This window comes from Schistocerca americana, chromosome X (genome assembly GCF_021461395.2).
Source record: "Schistocerca americana isolate TAMUIC-IGC-003095 chromosome X, iqSchAmer2.1, whole genome shotgun sequence".
Classification (NCBI taxonomy): Eukaryota; Metazoa; Arthropoda; class Insecta; order Orthoptera; family Acrididae; genus Schistocerca; species Schistocerca americana.
In genome coordinates, this window is record NC_060130.1 from 744007101 (window position 1) to 744032023 (window position 24923).

The following is a 24923-nucleotide window of genomic DNA, read 5'->3' on the forward strand; positions in this document are numbered from 1 at the left end:
AGATACCACCACACAGACAATTCCCAGACAGTGGTGTTTGTTTTCCTGGGCTTTTGTATGGCAGAGTAGGAAGTATCACAGCCAAATCCTATACTGTCCTGTTTATCTGTACTGTGACAAGAGCCACTCACCTAGAGCTAGTCCACAATGCACCAATGGACCAACTTTTGTTGCCACTACAAAGATTTATTGGCAGACATGGAATTCCACACACCATCTATGCCCAAGCATTCCACACTACAAACAAACAGATAATAGAACTGTAGATGGTTGTCTAAGCTGGTTGGGAGGATGATGGGAAAGAATGACTAATTCAACCAAAAGATATCTCTTAAAAATGCTCGGTTGCTCCAGCACGAACAATGAATAGCTAAAGATTGAGCTCGTGAATACCGAAGCCACCCTCAACTCGAGGCCAATTGCCCAAAATCAAGGAGGAGGAGATTAGTGTTTAACATCCCGTTGACAACGAGGTCATTATAGACGGAGCGCAGGCTCGGATTAGGGAAGGATGGGTAAGGAAATCGGTCGTGACCTTTTCAAAGGAACCACCCCATCATTTGCCTGAATCGATTTAGGGAAATTGTGGAAAACCTAAATCTGGATGGCCAGACGGTTTGAACCGTCGTCCTTCCGAATGCTAGTAAAGTGTGCTAACCACTGCACCACCTCGCTCGGTCACAAAATCAAGACTAAGGGCTCTCTCCAGCATAATTCCTCAGAAGAGAGACTCTTGACATTGCCAGCAGTACACAAGCTACCAATCTTAACAGACTTGGTGAGGGAATTCAGGCTCTGTTTGACATCACAGATTCAACATTTTTTCTACTCATCTTTAAGTTTTGGGTAACAGACTTATTTGTAGAGTAGCCTGAGGTATATCTTAGGTTGATAACTGATAGTTTGGTAGTGGGTTGGGAATGCCAAAAATGTGATGATATGCAAGAAGCCAGCTACATTTCCTGGGCAGTTCAAGTAGCTATACTTGAGGTTCAAGTAGCTATACTTGAGACCACCAGTAATCACAGGTAGTGTACATCTCCCATTACTTTGTGCTATCTCAGCAATACATCATATTCCTCATACTGATTTTCACTGTTAAGGCAGTTAATTTGTTGAGTTTTGTGACCAAAATCAACATTTCACTGAATACACTGCACATTCCTTCTTTATAATGAAGTCAGGATTTGACACCACAGCTTCCACTGATTGTGATGAAACATGGTGTCACAATCCACTGCTCTCCCAGTGGCTTCTTACAACCAACTGCTGATCATCATTGCTTACTCATCATACTTCAAGTCAAGTGCTCCCAAACTCCTCCATTGAACACACAAATAATAGTGTGGGACACCCATTTTATCAATGCAGCATTATTTGTAGGTGCCTTTATTACATATTCAGAGAATTAATAATTTTGCACAGAGGAAACATGCCAAAACATTTTTTTTACAAATACTTCATGAAAAATTATAGCAACCTGATTATGGTGATGTGCGAAACTGATTCACAGCACCTTTACTAGCGTGTCACCCTGTAACACATATTTCTGCATCGCCATCACCATCACCATCATGAACTTGGTACTAATGATTATTTTCAAAAATATTCAATCTTTTCCCTCCAGTAAGTACAGTGCGATATTACTAGCTACAATACTTGATACATTCAGTGTAAGAAAAGAGAGATTGCTACACACACACACACACACACACACACACACACACACACACAACACACCATTCGTTCGGACAAGAAAGCACACCTCATACACACATGACCGCCAACTCTGGCAGCTTGGACCAGAATGCATTCTAGTCCAAGTTGCAGGAGTTGGTGGTCATGTGCGCATGAGGTGTGCTTGCTTGCCCGAACAAACGGTGTGTGTGTGTGTGTGTGTGTGTGTGTGTGTGTGTGTGTGTGTGTTTCTCTTTTTCAGATAAAGTCTGTGGCTGAAAGCTTGCAAGTGTCGTAACTGTGTCTGTCTGCAACTTAACGTGTAATCTTTATGGTAAGTAGCAATATGTCATTTTCTAAATTTTTGATATTCCTGCCTGACATTTCTATTGCTTGATACTTGATATAATTGTTTATTCTACCAACATGACATCAAATATTTTCTTTATGTTAAGAAATGATTATTTCTACAACAGTTAAGCTATACAAGTGCAAAATTCTGAAGAGAACTAGTCAATGCCAGGTTACCAACAAGCACATAAAATCTCTAAAATATAGACCAGCTCTACAGTGGTTGTTTTATGGTGATATTTACGTACTGAGATGATAATATTGATACCATTGGTGCTGATAAAACATTACATGGTTACAAGAAAATAAGTTGCTGGAAATACTCTTGTAACCCTAGGACTGTTAAGGTTAGTGTAATTCATTACAGGCAGTAAGCTCAGTCAACACTGAGAAGAGGGGTAGAGAGATACAGCAGGATATGTCATGGAATACATGTAGTACAGTGCAACCATTTTTTTGCTATCTCTGTTATATTAGAATATATAAACAGTAAACAACATTGAATAATCCTAAATAACTCGGTGCAGTATATTTTTACTTTAAAATTTACCACCAGATGCATGGTGCACGAAAAAAGTAGAAGTAAAAGAGATATGCTATCTAACTTTCTGAATTATTAGTTCTGAACACTATGTAGTTTGTTTCTTTTACTTTTTAGTGTGTCTATCGGCAGTCCTGCACATTTCAGTTCCTGGATGTAAGTACTGTGTAGAAAGTCTGCTTAATTATTTATTAGTTTTTACAACTGAATTTTCCTTTGGTTCAAGAAAAGTAATTACCAAAGTTAATTAGTTTCATGTTCCATGGATCATTTTCCAAGACAGATTGCAATGATGTGGAATGTATGATTATACATTCACATCGCTGATTAATTTGTACATGTGGTTACATTATGAACATTTCTAATTTTTTTAAAAAAATAAAAAGGTATACATATGTTGCAAGTTAGTAAGTCCTACCCACCACGTTTTGTACATTATTCTATGGAATAGGTGTTGTCAAGGAGAAACTATATGGTTGCAGAGACCTTTTCAAGTCTCAAGCATCTGTGATGTATATATGCAGACTGAAGTGATTAATGAAAATTTGTACCAAGACCAGGATTCGAACCCAGGTCTCCTGCAGGAGATCTGGGTTCGAATCCTAGCATTTGTACAAATTTGCATTCACTACTTCAGTCTGCATGTGTACACAAAAGTAAATATGCAATTTTTGATTAAAAATTTTTGTCACGCTAATGTCATTTAGGCACATACACCAATGCCAGTTTTGACACAGCTGTATGAAGTACTTCATTGTGGCCTCACTGAATGATCTATCTGCCCATTCAGGTGGTACAAACTTAATGGCTTAGTTAGAAGTGAACCGAAACTGTGTATACATGATTCATTTCAGTATTGTACTACTGGGCAACCTTATTCAGTGCAACTAGAGACCAAGTACTAAGAGAATTGGTGAAACATCCTTCACTTAATTCAAAATTCACTAGAGAGCAAAACAAATTACTGAACTTGTTTAACCATCAGCAAGGAAAGTAAAGTCTCACAAATGAAGCTGTGTGTTTATTAAGTATTTACATGATTGTTTATTTAGTGCTGTGACAATGGCTATTTGTTGATACTGAATAAATTAAGGTGTCAATGATCATGTTGTTTTATACCTCATAACCAATAACAATAGGTGATTTCTACAAATGATTAATGATAAATTTAAGTAAGTGAATGGCACCAATACTGCATTAGGTACCCACATTCATAAACCCATATACACAGTAACAATAGTAGAATACCTTTAATATCGATAATTGTTTATGAAAATAGGGGTACATATGTTTAAATATTTTCTTTGCTACAGGTAACCTTACATTTAACAAGAATGAGAGACTAAATTGGAGGAAGCAAATGTCAAATACATTTCAGAATTGTAAGAATACCATAAATTTGCCAGCAATGAACTCTATTGGTCTGTAAGTTGCAGAATCATAAGCAGGTATCTTTTGCACATTTATAATATGTGAAGTCAGGCTGAGATTAGATAAGTGAGAACCTCTCTCTTTTAGAGCTGCCTCCTGCATGTAATTTAATCTTGACACTTTCCAAAGCACAAGTCAAAAAGAAGTAAACAAATGATAACCTAAAATGGATAAATTTACTCTGTAATTAACTAAAGCTTACCTTTATTTCTGACATGTGATCTATTGGACAGGAGCCGTCAGGTCTTGGGGGAATATGCAACTCCCATTTTCCATACTCACGTCTAGCATATGGATGACTTTGCCTATTCCAGTTATCTATAGCATTTCAATCAAAAATACAATGAGACATTAACATGTTTCAATTTGCATGAAAAAATAAAATTAAACTCTTCATAAAATACTCACTGAAGTCCCCATACAAATATAATTCTGCAGCACCAGGTGCCCATTCTTTACAAGTAACTGAATTGTCAGGATTTACGTGAATACCATACGATTTGTATCCCTGAGTGAATTTTTGTATTCCACCATCATATGCTTCTATTTTGTCCAAACAATCTTTGAAGAAAGCATACCTGTAAAACATTTTCATAATAAGAAACACCATCATTACCTATTTGCCAAGGCCTTGTTAAACTAATTTAAATAGCTTACACAAACTGTACAAAAAGTTTTCAACCAACGTCCCTTCATTAATCAAAACTTAACCAGTAAATGAAACAACATTACAGTGAAATATTTGATACCTCCCACGTGCACAGACTGCGGTTAGAGTGCGAGTTGGTGACGATAACCAATATGAAAATTAAATAAAGGCTGTGGTAACAGATTTATCTGTTAAGTAGCCTGAAATATCTATGTGCATTTTATAATTACTGGACTTTTGTTATAAATAACTAAAATTACAAGGTAAATTCAGAAAAGTTGTGTTATATCATAAACAAACCTGTAGTGATTAATTTGTTACATATTATGAATATGTATTCTAAACCAACTATTAAAATGCAGTGGGACGGAGAGAGGGGAGAGGGAAGGGGTAGGAACTATGAAACAGTTATCACAGACTAGTTCTGCAAATACTGCTAGGCTTTCAGTTTCTTCTTTAACACCATTAACACCATATTTTACAACTGGAGAAAAATGAGTCTTTCAAAACAAATCATAATTTTTGTGATTTTGCTGTTGAGACATTTCATTACAGATACTGCGTAATATATTTCTCAGTTTTCAAGCTGCATCATTTCATATAAAACACACTAGATTTTGACAGCTGTCTCCACAATTTTCATCTGGAGTAAAAAATATCAGCTGCCAGGGTGTTCTGCTTATATGAGCTTGATATAAATGCAATTTGAAAATATGAGAGTCTTGGCTCATGTGTCATCGCACTGGGATCCAATTATCAGTTATAAATATGTCAGACAAGATTAGAAGAAACAGCAACAATTTTAACAGACCACATGTACCTCTCCGAGGACACCACCTTGTAGAAGTACTGTCTGTGTGGGCAGAAAGGCTTGCATGTTTGCAAGAAGCTGAGGGCTATGCCAGTGGCAGCACAGCTATTGACAGCTTCTCCCATGCCAGACAGGCCTCAGTGGACGGACCAGACAAAGAGTGTCCCACAATGCCTGATCTCTCCCATTTCCAATCCCAAATTCCTACTCTATTTCCCCAGACACCCAATCCAAGATGCAATACTAACCATGCTGATGAGTGTGTGGCACATGGGAAGATGTGTCATTAATGGAGCATCAGGGGTACTGGGGAAACTTCCTGAGTAATTAGCCTTGCACCACAAGGGGTTCTGTGATGTCGACTGATCTCTAATTCTCGGTGAACCAAAACTGGAGAACACAGAACAAGAAAAAACAAACACTGAGGGGCATTAGAAGAGCTCCATAGAAACATCGGGGTTGGAACCGACAGGAGCTGTTTCTGCAACTGGATCAGGTGATAGATGAGTCCAACATGTGGAAACTGTCACACAGAAGTTGGAGCATGTGAAGATTAAATCCTTGTCAGATCCAAAGGAAAAAATTTCTCAAAGAACACAAAAAACAAAGGTAAAGAATTAAAAAATGGTATGAACTAACAGGTCTTTAACCTAAGACCCCTAAAAAATGAAGAGGGTAGTCTCAGAGTGAAGGAGGTAAACATACCTCTTCCACTTCTAAGACAGGAAACAAGAGAACAAGGAAGGAGTCTAATATTCCCACTTCTCAGAATGATCACACCCAGAAAAAGCTGAGGCACAAAATAGGAAACATACCTATAGCACTGCAGTCTCAGGACGGCAATTATCCAACAGGTATATCCACTGGTCAACATCCCCTCGCAGCAGACAGAACTTGTTCATATGGCTCTCTTTGAGAGGCTTTGGGGAGGGGGGGGGGGGCAGAGACAAGTCTCAGGCACATATTGAGGAGAGTCTAGGGGGAAGTCTATCTGGAAAAAGGTGCTCTTATCTTTGTCTGAGAGGGAATTGAAAAACTGGATTGTCTTAACAAGATAGTGCCCAAGATACCTCTGTGGGACGGGGTGAAGCAGCTGATCAAGACAGCAGCTGAGTTCTTCAAGACTGCAAAGGTATCAATTTGGATGTCAAAACTTCTTAGGGCATAATCCGTATCACTTCAGGCAGGGGGGGTTACCTTCTAGTACCAGATTTTATAGAATTTAGCATATGTTAAAATTCAGGAGTAAGTACAAAACATGTATTTTTTTTTCGTTTTCTCAAAAAACCTCCTGCCCTGTGATACAAGCCTCCAAAGATGACACTGGTTACAACATTTTGAAGATATGAATTTCAGAAAAAATTTTAAAATGCTCCATCTCTGGAACAGTTCTAGATATTTTGTTGTTTTTTTATTTGAAAGATAATTGCTTTATGATTACAAAGAAATACTCCATTTGGACTTACCTGTCAAAGTTCTTTTACTATAGCATTCTGAACTTTTTTATGATTACTGGAAATTATTTTTAAAATCTGCCAATCCATAAAATTTTGATTGTTTTCTGTTGATTAGTGCCATATAGTTCTACATTCTCTTAAAAACGGGGCTTCCACTTTTAAGTTGGACAGGTTTTATTTTAAAAAATCATTTTTTTTTTTTTCACTTTCAAGGGTAATGTATATCTTCACTGAAGTTATTTCTTATCACTTTCACTGTTGCAATTATTTCTTATCACTTTCTATGTTGCAATTATTTCTTGTCAGTTTCTTTGTTGCAGTTGTTCATTGCAGGTTTCTGTATTGTAGTTATTCAATGTTAATTTGTTTACTGAAGAGGCTTCTAAGAAATCTGAGACCATCCAGTGAGTTCTGTGTTTCCACGAGGAATTTGTCAGTTGACACAGTTTCAGTGTGTTTTGTGAAACAGACTATTTGAAATGTCTTCTGACTGGGGCCACAGGAGAGTGAAGTGTGCTGACTATTTGCATATCCATAAAAAGAGTGATATATAAAACAAACAAAAAAATACCACTTTGTTCAGGTTGGGAATAAGTGTTCTCATTTGAAGAGCCTGTTTAAAAGTAATGATGTTTCCAGTGATGGCTTTTTGTGTTCTAAATGTTTTGACAGAATAAAAACAATGATAGTATCTGAAGAAGGTGAAGCCTCCCATGGTGTAGATTTTTGGTTTGTTTTGGTTTTAGGGCGCAAAACTTCTATGGTCATTAGCGCCCGGTCCGTGACTTAGGAAACAGTAAAAAGCCGAAATTGAAAACCAGCAGCAATGGGAATGAAAGTCATAAAATTGGAGAAACTAAAAGCAGAACGAAGGCTTAAAAATCCACTACAGAAAGGGGTTGGTTGTCCCCAAAAAAAGCTTCAAATGACTGACGTCATTTCACTGGCACTAATAAACTTGAGAACGCGGTCGGCTGAGCGCGTGTCATCTGCTAAAATCGACGATATATCAGGCGAAAGCTGTAGACGGGAGCGTAACGGATTAAAATAGGGGCACTCAATTAAAAGGTGTCTTACCGTCCACAGCTGAGAGCAGTAGATACAGAGTGGGGGAGGATCGCCGCTTAAAAGATGTCGATGGCTAAAATGACAGTGCCCTATCCGGAGTCTAGTTAAAATTACCTCCTCCCGACAACGCGTTCGGGAGGAAGAGGTCCAAGCACAAGGAAGAGCTTTCATGTCCCGCAATTTATTATTGGGAAGTGTCGATCAATGCGTGTGCCATAAATGAACAACACGTCGACATAAAACGCTCCGTAGATCAGCGAAGGGAATCAATTGAATAGCTGGCCGAGGAAGAGAGACTGCAGCCTTGGCTGCAATATCGGCCGTCTCATTTCCACAGATACCAACGTGTCCCGGGAGCCAGAGGAACGCCACCGAGACGCCCCCCAGGTGGAGCAAGCGCAGACAGTCCTGAATCCGGTGGACCAGAGGGTGCACAGGATAAAGAGCTTGGAGACTGAGGAGAGAGCTGAGAGAATCTGAGCAGATAACGTACTGTATCCGCTGATGGCGGCGGATGTAGTGGACAGCCTGGAGAACAGCGTAAAGCTCCGCAGTATAAACCGAACACTGGTCGGGAAGCCGAAAGTGATTTGGGGTGTCGCCAAAAATATAGGCACTCCCGACACCTAACGATGTTTTCGAGCCGTCGGTGTAAATAAATGTGGCGTCCGTCATTTGTGCACATAGATCAGCAAATGCCCGACGATAACCAAGTGAAGGGGTACCATCCTTGGGAAATCGACAAAGGTCACGGAGCAGGCAGATCCGGGGACGGAGCCAAGGCGGTGCTGTACCCCAAGTTGTCAAGAAGGTTTTAGGAAAGTGGAAGGAAAGAGAATGGAGCAGTTGACGGAAGCGGACTCCCGGTGGTAGTAGGGAGGAGGGGCGGCCTGCATACCCTACATCAAAGGAGGCGTCGAAAAAAATGTCATGGGCTGGATTAGCAGGCATGGAAGACAGATAGCTAGCATAACGACTCAGAAGGACTGCTCCCCGATTGGACAGCGGAGGTTCAGCAGTCTCAGCATAAAGGCTTTCCACAGGGCTGGTGTAAAAAGCTCCAGACACTAAACGTAATCCACGGTGGATAGAGTCGACACGCCGAAGAATAGACGGCCGAGCAGAGGAGTAGACTATGCTTCCATAGTCCAATTTCGAGCGCACTAAGGCGCGATATAGGCGGAGAAGAACCACACGGTCCGCTCCCCAGGAGGTACCATTCAGGACACGGAGGGTGTTGAGGGATCGCAGACAGCGAGCCGAAAGATAGGAAACGTGGGAGGACCAGCACAGTTTTCTGTCAAACATAAGACCCAAGAATTTAGCGACGTCTGAAAACGGAAGGTTGACAGAACCTAGATGTAAGGAGGGCGGAAGAAACTCCGTACGTCGCCAAAAATTAACACAAACGGTCTTACTGGGAGAAAAACGGAAGCCGGTTTCGATGCACCAAGAGTGGAGGCGACCGAGACTTCCTTGAAGACGTCGTTCAAGAAGGCTGGTCCGTTGAGAGCTGTAGTAGATCGCAAAATCGTCCACAAAGAGGGAGCCCGAGACATCAGGAAGGAGACAATCCATAATTGGATTGATGGCAATGGCAAACAGTACAACACTCAGCATGGAGCCCTGGGGTACCCCGTTTTCTTGGGAGAAAGTACGGGAGAGAGTAGTGTTCACCCGCACCCTAAATGTGCGCTCTGCCATAAATTCGCGAAGAAAAAGGGGCAGCCGACCTCGAAAGCCCCAAGAGAACAGTGTGCGGAGGATGCCTGTCCTCCAGCAGGTATCGTATGCTCTCTCCAGATCAAAAAATATTGCTACTGTTTGGCGTTTCCGGAGAAAATTGTTCATGATATAAGTGGAGAGAGCAACAAGATGGTCAACTGCAGAACGATGCTTTCGGAATCCGCATTGGGCAGGTGTTAAAAGACTGCGGGATTCCAGCCACCACGCTAAACGGTAATTCACCATACGCTCCAAAACCTTACAGACACTACTCGTGAGAGAAATGGGGCGATAGCTAGAGGGGAGATGTTTGTCCTTTCCAGGTTTCGGAACAGGAACGACGATAGCTTCCCGCCATCGTCTGGGAAAAGTACTGTCGGTCCAAATTCGATTATAACGGCGAAGGAGGTAACGCAGACTATGGGTTGATAAACGCAGCAACATTTGGACATGGATACCATCCGGTCCTGGGGCGGAGGAGCGAGAAGAAGAGAGTGCATGTTGGAGTTCCCGCAAGGAGAAAACAGTATTGTAGCTTTCGCGATTTTGAGAGGAGAAAGCAAGAGGTCGCACTTCCGCTGCACGTTTCTTCGGGAGAAATGCTGGCGGGTAATTTGAAGAGCTCAAAATCTCAGCAAAGTACTGACCCAACGAGTTAGAAATTGCGACGGGGTCCACTAATGTGTTACGCGCGACAGTGAGCCCAGAGACCAGGGAGAAACTAGGCGTGCCTGAGAACTGTCGAAGCCGACTCCAAACTTCCGAGGAATTTAAAGTACGGTGCGGTTCCACCCGGACAGGGAAGGTGTGTAGTAGTGAGGTACGCAGCAATTTTTGTGCCTGGAGGGCACTGACTGTTTCTAACAACAGGGTGCCATTCCGTAATCTGGAACAAGACTTTACAGGACCTGCAATTGCGTCGACACCTTTCTGAATAATGAAAGGGTTGACCGTGGAGAAGTCGTGACCTTCGTCAGACCGAGAAACAACAAGGAACTGTGGCAACGATGGAAGAACTGACTGTGGCTGAGACTCAGTGAACTTACGTTTGTGAGCAGACATAGTGGAAGGTGAGGAAACCATTGCGGAAGAATCCCCCATGATTACCGGCGTCTCCGATGGCGCGCTCCTCCCTTGTGGGGGCCCTCTCTGAGGGCACTCCCGCCTTAGGTGATTGTTCACAACTCAGGTCACACCTCCCGACAAACGGACGGAGGGACCAATCGGCACTTTCGGAAGGTATCAGCTCGGGTAATCACCCCTCCCTGGGCCTGGCCGTTACCAGGAGGTACGTACGTGTCCTACCTGTCTACCCGGGGTGGGGAATTACGCGTTACCCCGTCACCGGCTACGCATGGAAGTGCGTGGGTCGGCCTTCAGACACGCACAGGGAGGAAGAAAGAGAAAGGGAAAGGAAAGAAGAGAGGTCTCAAACGCCGCAGCGGAGAATAGGGTAAAGAGAAGAGGTAAGGAAAAGAGAAGGACAAAGGAAGGATGAAGACATACAAGCGAGGAAGGCAAAGAATGCGGTACATTTACAAGCGTCCGGGACGTAGGCACAAACCATACTCCCAGAGGGGGAGAAAGGGAAGGAAAGAGCCAGAGGTGAGGGGGGGGGGGGGGGGGGGGGGGGGGGCGAAGATGGGGGATGGGGAAGGATGCGGAAAGGGAAGGTATGCAGCCCGGAAAGGAAGGAAGGCCACATTAGCTCAGGGTCCCGTGCTCGCTACGCACGTATCCACGAAAGAGTTGTGGATCCCCTGGGGGGCCATGGTGTAGATGATGCAGATTTTGCATCAATAGAGGAAGAATTAAATACCCTGAATCAGTCAACTACAGAGGTAGGTGTTAGTCCTGTAAAAGAAACCGTGATCAACGAAGTCGAGTCATAAGCTCCATGCATCAAGAAAGCACAGAGAAATTACTAAAGCTATGGATGAATACACTACAGCAAAACTGACCACACTCTTCAAATTAGAAATTCCATCTTCAGAAGAAAACAAAATAAAGCACTTGCCAGGAATTTTTCACAAATATCAATTCAACTGTTGGAGATTGTGCATCCTACAGTGAAAAGGTGCAAGTTTGAACTATTATTCCAGAGACATCTTCAAAGAAAACAATTTTGAACCATGTTCCATCAGTATCAAAGTACATGTAAACAAATAAAGAAATGTGAGGTCTGTAAAAGGAGTCTTTAGAAGACCAGATCCCTATTATGGTCATCCTGTAGAAGCAGCTCAAGTTCAAATAGTGCAGTCATTTTATCTGGAAGATAAATGGGACTGTTCTCGCCAGAGTGCCAACAAAAATGACACTATAACTGTAACAGTTGAAGGTCAAAAAGTTGTGAAAGTGAAGAGGTACATGACTCGCAGTATTATAGAAACTTCTGCAATTTATAGAACTTCACATACTGCAAGATCAAAATTTTATGTATTACGACCTAAGTAGGTAGTTTGACACCCACCAAGAGATGTATGTTTATGTATGTACTGGACGAATTTTGAACTTTGAGTGGTAACTTTGAAGAACTTACTGGAGCATGTGACAAACGACACTTTGGTTATGTGAAGTCAGTAGTCTGTGACGTAATGAAAGAGACTTGTTTGTTTGAAGAATGTGGTGACTGCCCTGGAAAGGGAGGATTGTCTTTACAGACACTTGGCCTGGAAGATGTAGCAGATAACTCTGCAGAAATTACATATGCGACATGGGAGGAAAATAAACTAATTAAGAAAACTGTTGCCTTTGACAGTTTCATTGATGAACTTGGTAAACAGTCAGTGAAAGCAGTAACACACCAGCACCTGAAGAAATTGCAAGAACAACACATTGCAGAAGTGAAAGGGTGTGTACAGGCTGAAGAACTATGTTTAGTGCTTCACTGAGATTCTGCTGAGAACTGGTCTGTAATTCTCCCACAAGAAGTACAATGGTATCATTGGAGTAATGACCAGGTTCAATTTTTACAAGAGTGACATATTTTCAAAACAAGACCACAAGTTATAATTAAATGTTTCCCTGAGACATTTAAGTCTCTTTTTATTATCTACAATAATGATCGAAGCGGACAAAATTAATTAAAATTTGTGCTGCAGCTGGGACTCGAACACAGGTCTTCTTGCTTGCAAGGCAGAAATGCAAACCATTACACCACTGCAATACGATGGTCAACATTGCTGCACGAACTATCTAAGCACGGTGCCCTCCCCAACACAAACAATTCATTTTTCCCTTACATATTGTCACTACTGCCAGGGCTCTCCGACATTGGCAAGCACCCCAGCATTGGACATAATGGGACGTCCTTGTACCATTGGTGATCTTATAGTTCATGCAACGATGTTGACTATCATACTGCGGTGGTGTAAGATGATAAAAAGAGACTTGAATGCCTCAGGGAAACATTTAATTAAAAGATCTATAAGATCACCAACGGTACAAGCACATCCCATTACATCCAATGCTGGGGTGCTTGCCAATATTGGAGTGCCCTGGCAGTAGTGACAATATGTAAGGGAAAAATGAACTGAAGTTTGTGTTGGGGAGGGCACTCAGCTTAGGTAGTTCGTGCAGCAATGTTGACCATCGTACTGCGGTGGTGTAATGGTTAGCATTTCTGCCTAGCAAGCAAGAAGACCCAGGTTCGAGTCCTGGCCACAGCACAAATTTTAATTCATTTTGTATGCTTCGATCATTATAAAGACCACAAGTGTTGCTATTATAAGTGATGACACAGGACATGATTCAGCACATGCTTTTGCTGAAAACAGGGCCAGAGAAGATCATTATTTCTGATGGTGTTCCTAGTCATTTTAAAAATTGTTACTAGCTGTTTGAATTGAGTAAGTAACTTGTGCCAACTGACTGGGTATACAGTGCTACTGGTCATGGGAAGTGGCCTTGTGATAGTGTATGAGACCTGCTGAAGCACCATGCTACAAAACATAATCTGTCCAGACCAAATACAGCTGAGATTCAGAATGCTGAGGATTTTATGAGAGTCGTGAAATCTTACACATCCACAGCTCTCATTCTTTTGCCGAAAGAGGAAATCTGAGAATTCCATGAGCAGAAAAAAGAAGAATGGTCCAAACAAACTACTACCGTGAAAGAAATTCAGAAGACATTTCTGGACTCAAAGTGATGGACGAACTCATATTGCACGCACTTCAAAGAGCAAGAAAGAAGAAATTTCGTTCACTCGGCCAACACCTCAAAAACAGCAGGATACTATTCAGATTCACAACCTAAGAAGGGGGATGTTTGTGGCGTGTTTGTATGACTGTGACTGGTGGATTGCAGAGGTTATAGACACCAGTTATGAGTCAAACGAAATTGTAGTGAACTTTATGCTACCACATGAACCAGCTGCTGGATATAGGTTTCCAGCTGAAAGACAGTGACAACACCATCAGTGCTTACTTGCTGTCCACAGTGTTTTAAGATTGTAAGTGCTCCAGTTCTTATTGGCTCAACAGAAGGGCATCACTCTATATCAAAGGAAGATACTGAAGCAGTGGAACATATTTTTAGTTCACTGACTTGCTACTTTCAGTACAAAACAGAGTGCACAGAAGTTGTATAAATTGAAACCTTTAAGTCTTTGGACCTCTCAAATACATTTTGGAATCATTTAAAATGCTTGATAAATGAGTCTCTTACTCATTTTTCAAAACTAAAATTATGTTAAATAAGGCTAGGTTTTGATATGGAGGATTTCTTTGTAATCATAAAGTAATTATCTTTCAAATAAAAAAAACTCAACAAAATATCTATAACTGTTCCAGAGATACATCATTTTAAAATTTTTTCCAAAATTCACATCTTCAAAATGGTATGCGCAGTGTCATCTTTGGAGGGCTGTATCTCAGAGCAGAAATTTTTCTGGAGAAAACAACATGTGTGTTCCTTACTTAGTCCTTCACTTTAACATATGCTAAATTCAATAATATCCGAGGCTCTGAACAAGAAAGTACCAATAGAGAATTGGGGCGTAATCAATCAAAAGGTTGTATCAGACAGGGCCAAACCCTCTTGGTGGAAGTCTGTGCAAAATTCCTGAGGGCAATGCCAGGACAGGACATGAGAGTGTACCCAAGGTTCTCACAGGTTACCATCAGGGTAACCAAAGATATCAAACGCAACTATGGAGGCAAGGTGGGGACTGCGAGTATTACAGATAAACCTGTAACACAGCAAAAGGGCAATGCCATCCTAAGTTGTCTTCTGGGAAAACGGGGTGGATGTGGCCCTGTTTTAGGAACTCTATTTTATGCCTCAAAGAAACTGGAGGTAAGTCTGTTTATGCTAGAAATCTAAAGAACTCCAGAACATGAATTTATGTCAACATGGAATTTCATTCATACCAATAACGGTCTTTTGTACCAGGAAGTTAATGACCATCAGGGAGAAACAGTGTGAGGAAGCAAGCATGAGGGGAATTGCATTGGCTGCAGCTTATCTTGCTTATGAAGACTGAGTACTCTTTCCCAGGAAGTGAGGAGACTGGGTAGACAGCTGTTCACAGCACAATGAACAACTGCTGGTTGGTTGTGATGCCAATGCCCTCAATCTGGCGTGGGGAAGCAGTGACAACAGAGATGAGTACCTACCTTGGTTTTCACTTTTGAGCAATCTGGAGATTCAACCTTGCAAGAAGGAAAGGACAATGGGAAAAATATTGGGAAGCCCTTGCCAAATACAACTACGCAGTTAAGCAAGCGAAGCCGTATTACTGGACAGTATTCTGGGAGAAAGTGGAAGCTACAGCTACTTGTGGCAGACTTCACAAAGTCGTCACCAGAACACCACCTCATCCAGCAGGTTCTCTAACGAAGGAGGATGGTGACTATACAACAACAGTGAATGAGATGCAGCATGTTCATCTCAAGACTCACTTCCCTCAGTGCACTCTGTCAGACAACACAGATCAAGATTGAGCCCCTCAAAGGCACATGTTTACAGGTAATCAAAGGGAGAACTGGGAATCTGCCAGAAAATGTGTTGATTTCAAAACAATAAAATGGCTGGTGGGAATGTTTCAACTGTTCAAGTCACCAGGCCCAGATGACATACTTCAAGCTGTAAAGTAACAAGCAGGAGAGAGTTTAATCACACTCCTATGTAGGCTGCTTAGGGTTAGCCTAACAGAAGGAATCTTTAATAATGCTGTACTACAGTGAGGGTTGTTTTCATTCTGAATCCAAAGAGTACTGATAATACCAAGGCCAAGGATATGGGACTAACCAGTCTGTTCTTTCTTTTAAAGACATCAGAAAAACTTGTTAATGGACACATTATGGAAAGGAGACTAAGGTTCGTTTACATGTAAACCAGCACACATATCAGTCAGGTAAATCACAGCACTTCACACACTTGTTGGGAAGGTGGAGAAAGTACTGTACTTTCAGGAAGTAGCTTTCTGCATTTTCCTAGATACTGAAGATGCTTTTAGCAATATGACCTTTGAATCCATGGTTTGAGCTACAGAAGAGCATGGCACCGAGACCACCATATATATGTTGATTAAGACGATATTGAGCACAAGAAACGTAGAAACCACCATGATGAATGGAGAAATGGTGATCAACACCACAAGATGGTGTCCAGAAGGTGATGTTTTGTATCCACCACTGTGGATCCTATTGGAACTCATTAAAGAGCTAAATACTAGGGGCTACTTTTACCAAGGATATGCAAACCTAGTCCAAGTATGAATTTAGCACAAATTTACTAGTACTGTTAGAACAATGGTAGAACATGCACTGAACATTGTGCAGAAAACAGGATCTAATGGTCAGTCCCATGAAAACTGTTGTACCATATACAAGGAAGCATATACAGCACACAGACTGTGCTGGTCCTAATGAAACACTATTTTTAGAGGGGGTAGTGAAATATCTAGGGGTAATCCTGGATGTGAAACCATTGAGGACCACTCACATTAAGAATGTATGTTTCAAGGTGAAAGATACTCTTATGAATGCTAGAAGAGTGTGGGAAAAAACTGGGGCCTACACCACATGAGTATTTACTGGATATACACAACTGTAATAAGACCTATAATTTATTGGGATACTGTATGGTGGAACAAAGCAGAACAAAAAGTGGCTCTAAGGAGCTTGGCAAGGTGCTGAGACTTAGCAGCACACCCACTGATGGGATGGAGACCATGCTGGTGCCTCCACTACACCTGTGGGCAGCAGTAGGGGCATACAGGCTAATAACTAGATAGCTTTAGGACACCCTGAATCTCATGCCAATATAGGAAATGTGGTAAATATAGGAATGGTAAGAGAAAATGCCAGCAGACCATAAAATAACTTCCAGCTGCTTCAAAAAACACTTTTCAATTTTACAACTGGAAATATTGAGAAGTGGAAGAATGAACCATGACACTATGCAGGACACAGTCTGGTTTACTGATGTGTTGAAAACAGATGAAGGTACTGGGGCTGGGGTACATGAGGTACAGCTTACACTAAAGAGCACAATCTCTCAAGATAAGTAGGCCACAGTATCCCAGGCACAAATATTGGTTATCAAGGCATGCACGGAGGAGAATTTGCATAGGAACTACAAAGATAATAGCATCTACATTTATTCAGACAGCCATGCAGCTCTGAAATCCCTACAAGCCCCTGCAACAAGATCAAAGATTATTGCGTAACGCCACAAAGCCCTGTGACACCAGGGGAAAGCAACAGGGTAAACCTGATGGGGTGACAGATAACTCAGGAATCAGTGGCAATGAACAAGCTGATAGCTAGCCAGTACAGGTGTGAGAACCCCTTTTATTGGACTGGAACCTGTCCTGACCATCACTGAGGCCATAGTTAAAATGAAAACTACAAAACGGGATCAGAAAGCAGCATGCAGAATATTGGAAAAAATAAAAGCAGAGCAAGCTAATGGTGGCAAAGCCTCATTTTAAGAGAAGTTATGTAATCCTGGGCTTGAAGAGGAGACATACTAAGCTCATGGTAGCACTAATGACAGGCCATGGGAACCTTAAGAAACACCTATGTATGATAGGAATAGAAAAAGTAGCCCTTATAAGTAGGCTGTGCGGTGAGCGTGATGAAACTGCACCAAACCCAATCTCCGAATGTGAAGTGTTTGAGATCAAAATTCACAGAATATTCAGATCATCAAATCCTGAAGGAATTTTGTCAAATAAGGCCTCCCACTACTCTTTAATGGGTCTGGTTGGCTTTACTAGTACCACACGAAGTGAAACTGCAAAATAAACCCTGTTTCAGTGCTGGCAGTAGTGGGCTAGGACCATTGTTGTTTTTATCTACCTGCTCAAATCAAATCGGAGGTACACAATTGCAACTACCTTCCTGCATGTGCTTAGCTGTGGCACTTTCTGGCAGGTTATATATGCAGCTATTATGCCTATTTAGGCAGTAAACTGTGCCAGACGCAGTATTCGGTAGTTCTTATACCTAATGATGGTGGAGACAGTTGTCAAAAGCTACAATAGTTTATTTGAAGTGATGTGGCTTGAAAACCAAGAAGATTTTATTCAGGCATGCCACCTTGAATGAATCTGAGGACACATATTGTGTACTGACAATAAGTTTTGACAACTGTAAAGTTTAAAGCAATTAGTTGTGAATCTCTGCTTTCTTGGGAAATGTTATATGAATTATTCTCAGCACATCAGCCAAGTAAACTAGGTGAAGTCTAGAAAATTTTTTTGCCAATAATTTGCTTGTCATCTTCTGGCAAAAATGCCAAGAAAGAAACTATCTGAAATGTCACGTCCCACCAACCAGCATACTCGAATGATATACCAACAATAATACATAAATCATATTAGTACACACAGTAATTCTCTGCAGTAATTAAATCATTGATTCTGAGTTTGCTATCAGAAATACTTGACACAGAAACACTATACAGGTTTACATATTCTTCCTCATGACTCCAGCCTTTAATTTTGACTGTCTTATAATGTAACCAATCTCTCCTTAGTTCATGGCGTTCCACATGGTTACACAAGACCATTAGCTAAGAGGCAGTCTACAGAAATGCACATAAAATAACAAAAGCTGAAGGTTCCTTTCATAGATCAAAACAGAGGAAATTAAACACAAGTAAATGCCACCCTGTACTCTTATGTAATGAGCAAAACAGCAGAAAACAATGTGGGGTTCTGAGCTTTGCTTGACTTTGGATTCTTCCAAACATTCTGGGAAAGAGGAATATCTGATACTAGTTGTCCACTTTGACCAGTAACATAGAAAACGTGACAAATCTCAAACTTGGTGACTAATGTGATATCGGTGGGGATTTCTTCAAATGGTCTAACCTACAGATCAATGTCACAACAACCACATATTTGCTTTCACATTCACTGGCTTTGGTAACTCTCAACCAAACTATCACCTTCCAACCTAACCTAAACCTTAAGCTAAGCTACAGATTAGCCTGTCACCATGATCTGGTTTTTTGCTTTCTCACTCATTGGCTTCACCATCTAGGATACAAATTGTCAAAATCTGTGCCACAACATTATGTCACTGGTCAGAGCAGATGACTAGTATCAAATACTTCTCTTGACCTTTCAGTGCCTTAACCACTAAGGCGTCTTATATGGTACTGGCAGAATGTGATGGAAATGTTCATTCACGAGGCGCTTCTATGGAATCAAAATGAAAGTAGTAACTGAAATTATACCACAGACAATACTGTTAACAGAAAAGTTATCCCGTGACAGACCAATAAACTGACAGTTTTGAAGCATAAGAGCCTTACTGGCAAAAATGAAACTGTGGAGATGACTATGATTTGTGCCTGAATAGCTCAGAGAACTGTTCACGAAAAATAAGTGTTCAGGTCCTAATCCAGCACACAAGTTTAATCCGTGGGGAAGTTATGAAATGAACAGGTGGTGGATTTCATTTCAGTACAATACTTTAAGAATTGTCATAGTTGTTCAACATTGTGGATATGGAAAAATACAGATATCAATCTGAATTCCAATCAAACATGAAACCAATCACACAGCTGCATGTTCAGAAATTTGTATGGACATTATTTCTATATTCTGTGACACTACTTTACATTACATTAGTTATATTCCATGGATCTAATAGAGAGTGGTCTCTGTGATGTGGACAGGCATCTGATAAAGAGCAACATTTGACATGAGTCATTGGCTCTGACCAGTGACACAGGAAACATGTGATAAATGCTGAAAACAACATGGTGACAGCAATGCAATACCAGTGACTATTTTTTCAAATGGGCCAAGTTACAGGTCAGTCTGATGCCACAACCAGTTGTTCTTCTTACTCTTTTGCAGCACAGAGAAATGACATTTTATTCTAATTATAAGTTATCGTAAAAAATAAATTTAAGAGAGTCTGAAGGCTATGTTCAACGGAATAGGAGTTACCAAACAGAAAGATCTTAAATTCAGCTACATTATCTACATGACATTTAATGTGTTCTGGTAGGCTGCTGATACACTATTTGATCAAAAGTATCCAGGCACCTGGCTGAAAATGATTTGAAGTTTGTGGCGCCCTCCATCGGTGATGCTGGAATTCAATACGGTGTTGGCCCACCCTTAGCCTAGATGACAGCTTCAACTATTGCAGGCATACACGTTAAATCAGGTGCTGGAAGGTTTCTTGGGGAATGGCAGCCCATTCTTCACGAAGTGCTGCACTGAGGAGAGGTATAGATGTCGATTGGTGAGGCCCGGCATAAGGTCGGCGTTCCAAAACATCCCAAAGATGTTCTATAGGATTCAGGTCAGGAATCTGTGCAGGCCAGTCCATTACAGGGACATTATTGTCATGTAACCACTACACCACAGGCCGTGCATTATGAACAAGTACTCGATGGTGTGTGTGTGTGTGTGTGTGTCAAACATCTCAGCAGAATGTTCCAGAATTAACACCAGATATATTCTTGTAACAAGTTTCCGCATTCTAAAAACACTACCCGAGTACTAACTTGAATTTTTGAAGACTATGATTCTATAACCCATGAAGTGAACGTAAATATTCACAATAAACTAGTTTCATTTTTTATCACCTATAGCAAGAATTGTGGATACTGGAAACGTAACTGAACCAAGTTGGTTTATTAATTCTTGGCAGTGGGCTTTCCAGTTATGGTTGTGACCTATCAGCAATCCCAAAAAATTAATTTTTTTTCCTCTAGTACCTCAACCTCTGAAATACTAATTTCTGTAGCTTGTGGGGGTTCTGTGAAATATACTGAATTGTATGTACTGAGCCTTGTTAAAATTCAATGTTAATTGATTTGCCTTGAACTATCAGGTAATATTTCTGAATATTTCATTAGCTGTTTTTTCAGTAAGGGTTCTGCATTTTTTTAATTCCTACTCCTGTATCATCTGCTACACAAAATTGGGGTCTTCTGAAATTGCAAAGGGAAGCTAGTTTATGTATATAAGAAATAACAGACCCTCAAATTTCAACTTTGTAGTACACCACATCTCATTGCTTTAATCATGAGACCCTATCGTTATGTGGTTGACACAGAACTGAAACACATTGCTTTCTGTCATTCAGATAACACAAAAACCATGAACCTGCTATTCCTTAATATTCTAAGTTTTGTATTAGGATACCATAATTCACGCAATTGAAAGCCTTAGCCAAGTCACAAAATATTCCAAATTTGTGTACTTTCCATGGTAAGGATGAAACAAGAGATGTATGAGTGAACAAAGGATACAACACAATAGTAAATGATAAAAGTATCTTGGGACTACTGCATAATAGTATTAACCAGTGCACCACAGTATAAACTGTTGAACAAATGAGACAGAAAGAAAGAAGAGGGAGAGAACTGCAGAGAAACAGCCGTAGGGGGAGGGTGGCTGACAGCTGTGAGGAATATGCAGCAAGCATGTGACAGGAATGTGGCACCAGTGAGCTCACTTTGGCATGAGCAAGGAGAGTTGCACATATGCATACTTACGTGGAGGAGTGGACTGAGAAGAAGAAGAGGAAGAGGTAGACTGCAGATAGGAGGAACAGGAATATATCCTCTCCTATGAGGCAGGGTCACCTGTGAAAGCAGTAACATCATATAACAGTTCTGCTGTTATTTCTGTAGAGATTTTTATGTAGGAATGACTAGGTAGCATTTGTCCATCTGAACTACTGGCCCTAGATAAGTATGCCCAACAGCAGAGTTGTACATCCAGTGGCAGAACGTGGTGTTGAGCAGCTGCAGTGTCACTAAAAGGTAGCCAGTCAAGACAATGTAATTGTCTGTGTTTTTCTACTCAGTACTACGTAGCTTTGAAGGAGGACATTGCAAGCTTAGAATTTCTTTCAATCTTTTTTATGAACCTACTGACCACTCAACTATTCAGTAGATTGTTATATTTATTTCTCCCATGATTTACCTTACTTTGCAAATCTTAATAATGGGCAAGGAAAGAGTAAGGTGTCAAATGCCCACTTAGGGACAATCCTCCCACTATTTGCCTGGAATGAAATTTAATCACAATTTAATAAGGCAATCTAGTAATTCTTGAGTACGTGCAATTTAACTGCACTGTCTGCTATCCATTTCTTTCAAACAGAAAATTAAATTGAGAAAATATAAAAATAAAGGAGAGAGATCTTTGACTCTTTCCTCAACAGGTGGATCCTTCCTAATATAGGGCCATGTCTAATAACTGTAGCAGATTCTCTCAAAATGCTCTTGCCAGGTCAACTGCTATAGTGAAGTAGCAGATGATTAATTCATTAGTTAGTTGTTTATGTGTGCTGCAAGGTGCGATGACGAATATCACTAGAACAAGTTGAAAAAATTGCACATTTCTCATCGCATGTATGGCTGTTTGAAGCTCAAAAATATGACTCATTCATAGTTAGTGTGGACAAATTTTTATAGTGATAGGAACAAAAACACAATCACCTTTAACGTTTATTGTTGTTTCTAAAATTACGTACATTGACAGTTGATAACAATAAATCATTGGTAAAGTGGACAAATAGTTTTAAGCATTAACAATAACTGTCCTCAAGAATTCCGAGGCATTTGATTCCTAAACCATGAATCACAAATGGAAGAACGATTTGTTTAATGTCAAGTTGATACCAAAGTGATTATAGATACAATGTACACTTGGTTTCAACAAGTATGGAGCAAGATATCTACCATATATTTAAGGAACTATCCAAGCACCACTTCAAATGATTCAGGAAAACCTAAGCCTATGTTAGTATTAGATTTTTATTCCACTCTTCCAGGCTGAATTTACATTCTACACAAATTATAATACACAAGGAAAATTATTTACCAACAAATGAGTCCTATCAAAGTGTGGAGACATTTGTGCATGTATTTACATGCGTATAGCTGAAAACAGTTAAGGGAAGGTAAATAAACATTTATGCTGCAGTGAATGTCAACTTGTTGACGATGACATTCACGTGACGAAACAGAAAATCCGGGTCGGAATGGAAATGGATGAGTAGGAATTCGGTTGTCGTCTTTTCAATGACACTTACGGAGACGAATATAAACAAATATGATAGCCTAAAATTGCCCTTCGGAACATTTGCATTATATTAATAGAAAACCGTATCATTGAGGAAACACGAGCATCAATGTTTTCAAACCATCATAACGTATTTTGCAAATTTTAACTCATTTACTGCAAGCCCGATATTGACCTTGTCAATGTCCTGGAAGGTTACCACAAAAACACAACCTACCGTTTCCTGAATTCCCTCTCATATGGTTTCAGATACGGATCTCTCTGCAGAAGCTCGTCCAAGTTAGGCACTTCAACGTCCATAGGATCTAAAGACGATAATTTACCACCCATTGTTTATAATCGTTAAACTCCAATTCACATTACCCTCCACACTTCACCAATCCAAAGCTTTCACTAACTACAGACATGCACACACACTGAAGATATATCTCTGAATCGAAAGAGGCGCTGTGGTCGGATCTTTCAAGTCGTCCAAACATCTAGTTTGTTGTTAGTTCGTTCGTTGGTTTCATGTTCCATGGATCATTTTGCACGATAAATCGTACGCTTACATCGAAAATTAATTTATAGATATGGCTAAATACTGAATATTCCTAAGGTTTTTTAAAATCCAAATTTGAGTTAATAATTCCTAGCCAACACCTTTTATACATTACTACAACAGAAATTTTTGTTGCAGCATTGTGCACCTCTTTTTGTGGACACTTAAAAATTTTGAAGTCTCTACCATCTTTGTTATTTCCTATCAATGTGTTACACTTATTATTGGTACCGACCGTGGTGGCGCAGTGGTTAGCACACTGGACTCGCATTCGGGAGGACGACGGTTCAATCCCGTCTCCGGCCATCCTGATTTAGGTTTTCCGTGATTTCCCTAAATCGCTTCAGACAAATGCCGGGATGGTTCCTTTGAAAGGGCACGGCCGATTTCCTTCCCCATCCTTCCCTCACCCGAGCTTGCGCTCCGTCTCTAATGACCTCGTTGTCGACGGGACGTTAAACACTAAGCTCCTCCTACTTATTATTGGTATAGTACTCCTAGATATGCGGAACTGAATATGTTGTGTCTTTTTAAAAGTGAGGGCGAGACCATTTGCAGAAAACCTTTCAATAATACTTTTAAGAACATGTTTGATGAAATTGCTTGCACCACATAGATTGTAGTATGTCAGACGTTATGAGAATCTGTAGGCATTTTTATGCCTCCATCTCCATTTAAAAATCATTTTACGAGTCATTGGATGAAGTAAATTAACATGCGAAAACCTAAGGATCTAGTGCCTTGACCATTTAGATAGTTCTTTTTGTCTCATACCTTTCATTTACATTTTCATTCCAACCTAAGTTGCCAACAGAGACCGAAGAAAAAACGCTTCCATTACGAATTTGTGGTCTGAACTGAGATATACCTTACGAGAGGGCAGTCACATGCCGCTGAATTTTCTTTCCTAGACCGACAGGTGGTGGATCAGCAGTTGTTCGATGCTGTCTCGTGTGGACGCACGAAATGTGCAGCGATTTACTGCAGGCATCTGCGCTGACAGCCATTAGGGCTATAGGGTAGAAATATTTCTTCTCTATGCTGAAGAAACAGGACTTCGGAGTGCTTGTATATTCTTGGTGATTACATTCTTCCGCCACACTGCAGTTAAGCCTTCTGTTGTTTTGCCGTCGTACAACCAACTATCTGAGAATCACCG

The 24923-nt window shown here is 40.6% G+C and overlaps 1 protein-coding gene and 1 non-coding gene across 2 annotated transcripts in view; one reads left to right on the top strand and one right to left on the bottom strand.

The window, feature by feature from the left end:
• The window catches only part of LOC124555166 (1,4-alpha-glucan-branching enzyme), a 96317-nt gene extending 72685 nt beyond the window's left edge, over positions 1–23632 (bottom strand). Inside the window, exons 1-3 of the mRNA XM_047128989.1 lie at positions 23441–23632; positions 4409–4578; positions 4203–4318 (exon numbers count right to left, since the gene is read on the bottom strand). Coding sequence (XP_046984945.1) covers positions 4203–4318; positions 4409–4578; positions 23441–23553 — 399 coding nt within the window. The 5' untranslated portion in view covers positions 23554–23632. The remainder of the gene's footprint in view (positions 1–4202; positions 4319–4408; positions 4579–23440) is intronic.
• Trnaa-agc lies at positions 13306–13378 on the top strand. Its single transcript has one exon. It is a non-coding gene; the product is annotated as a tRNA-Ala (tRNA).
• Positions 23633–24923: the final 1291 nt, after the last annotated feature.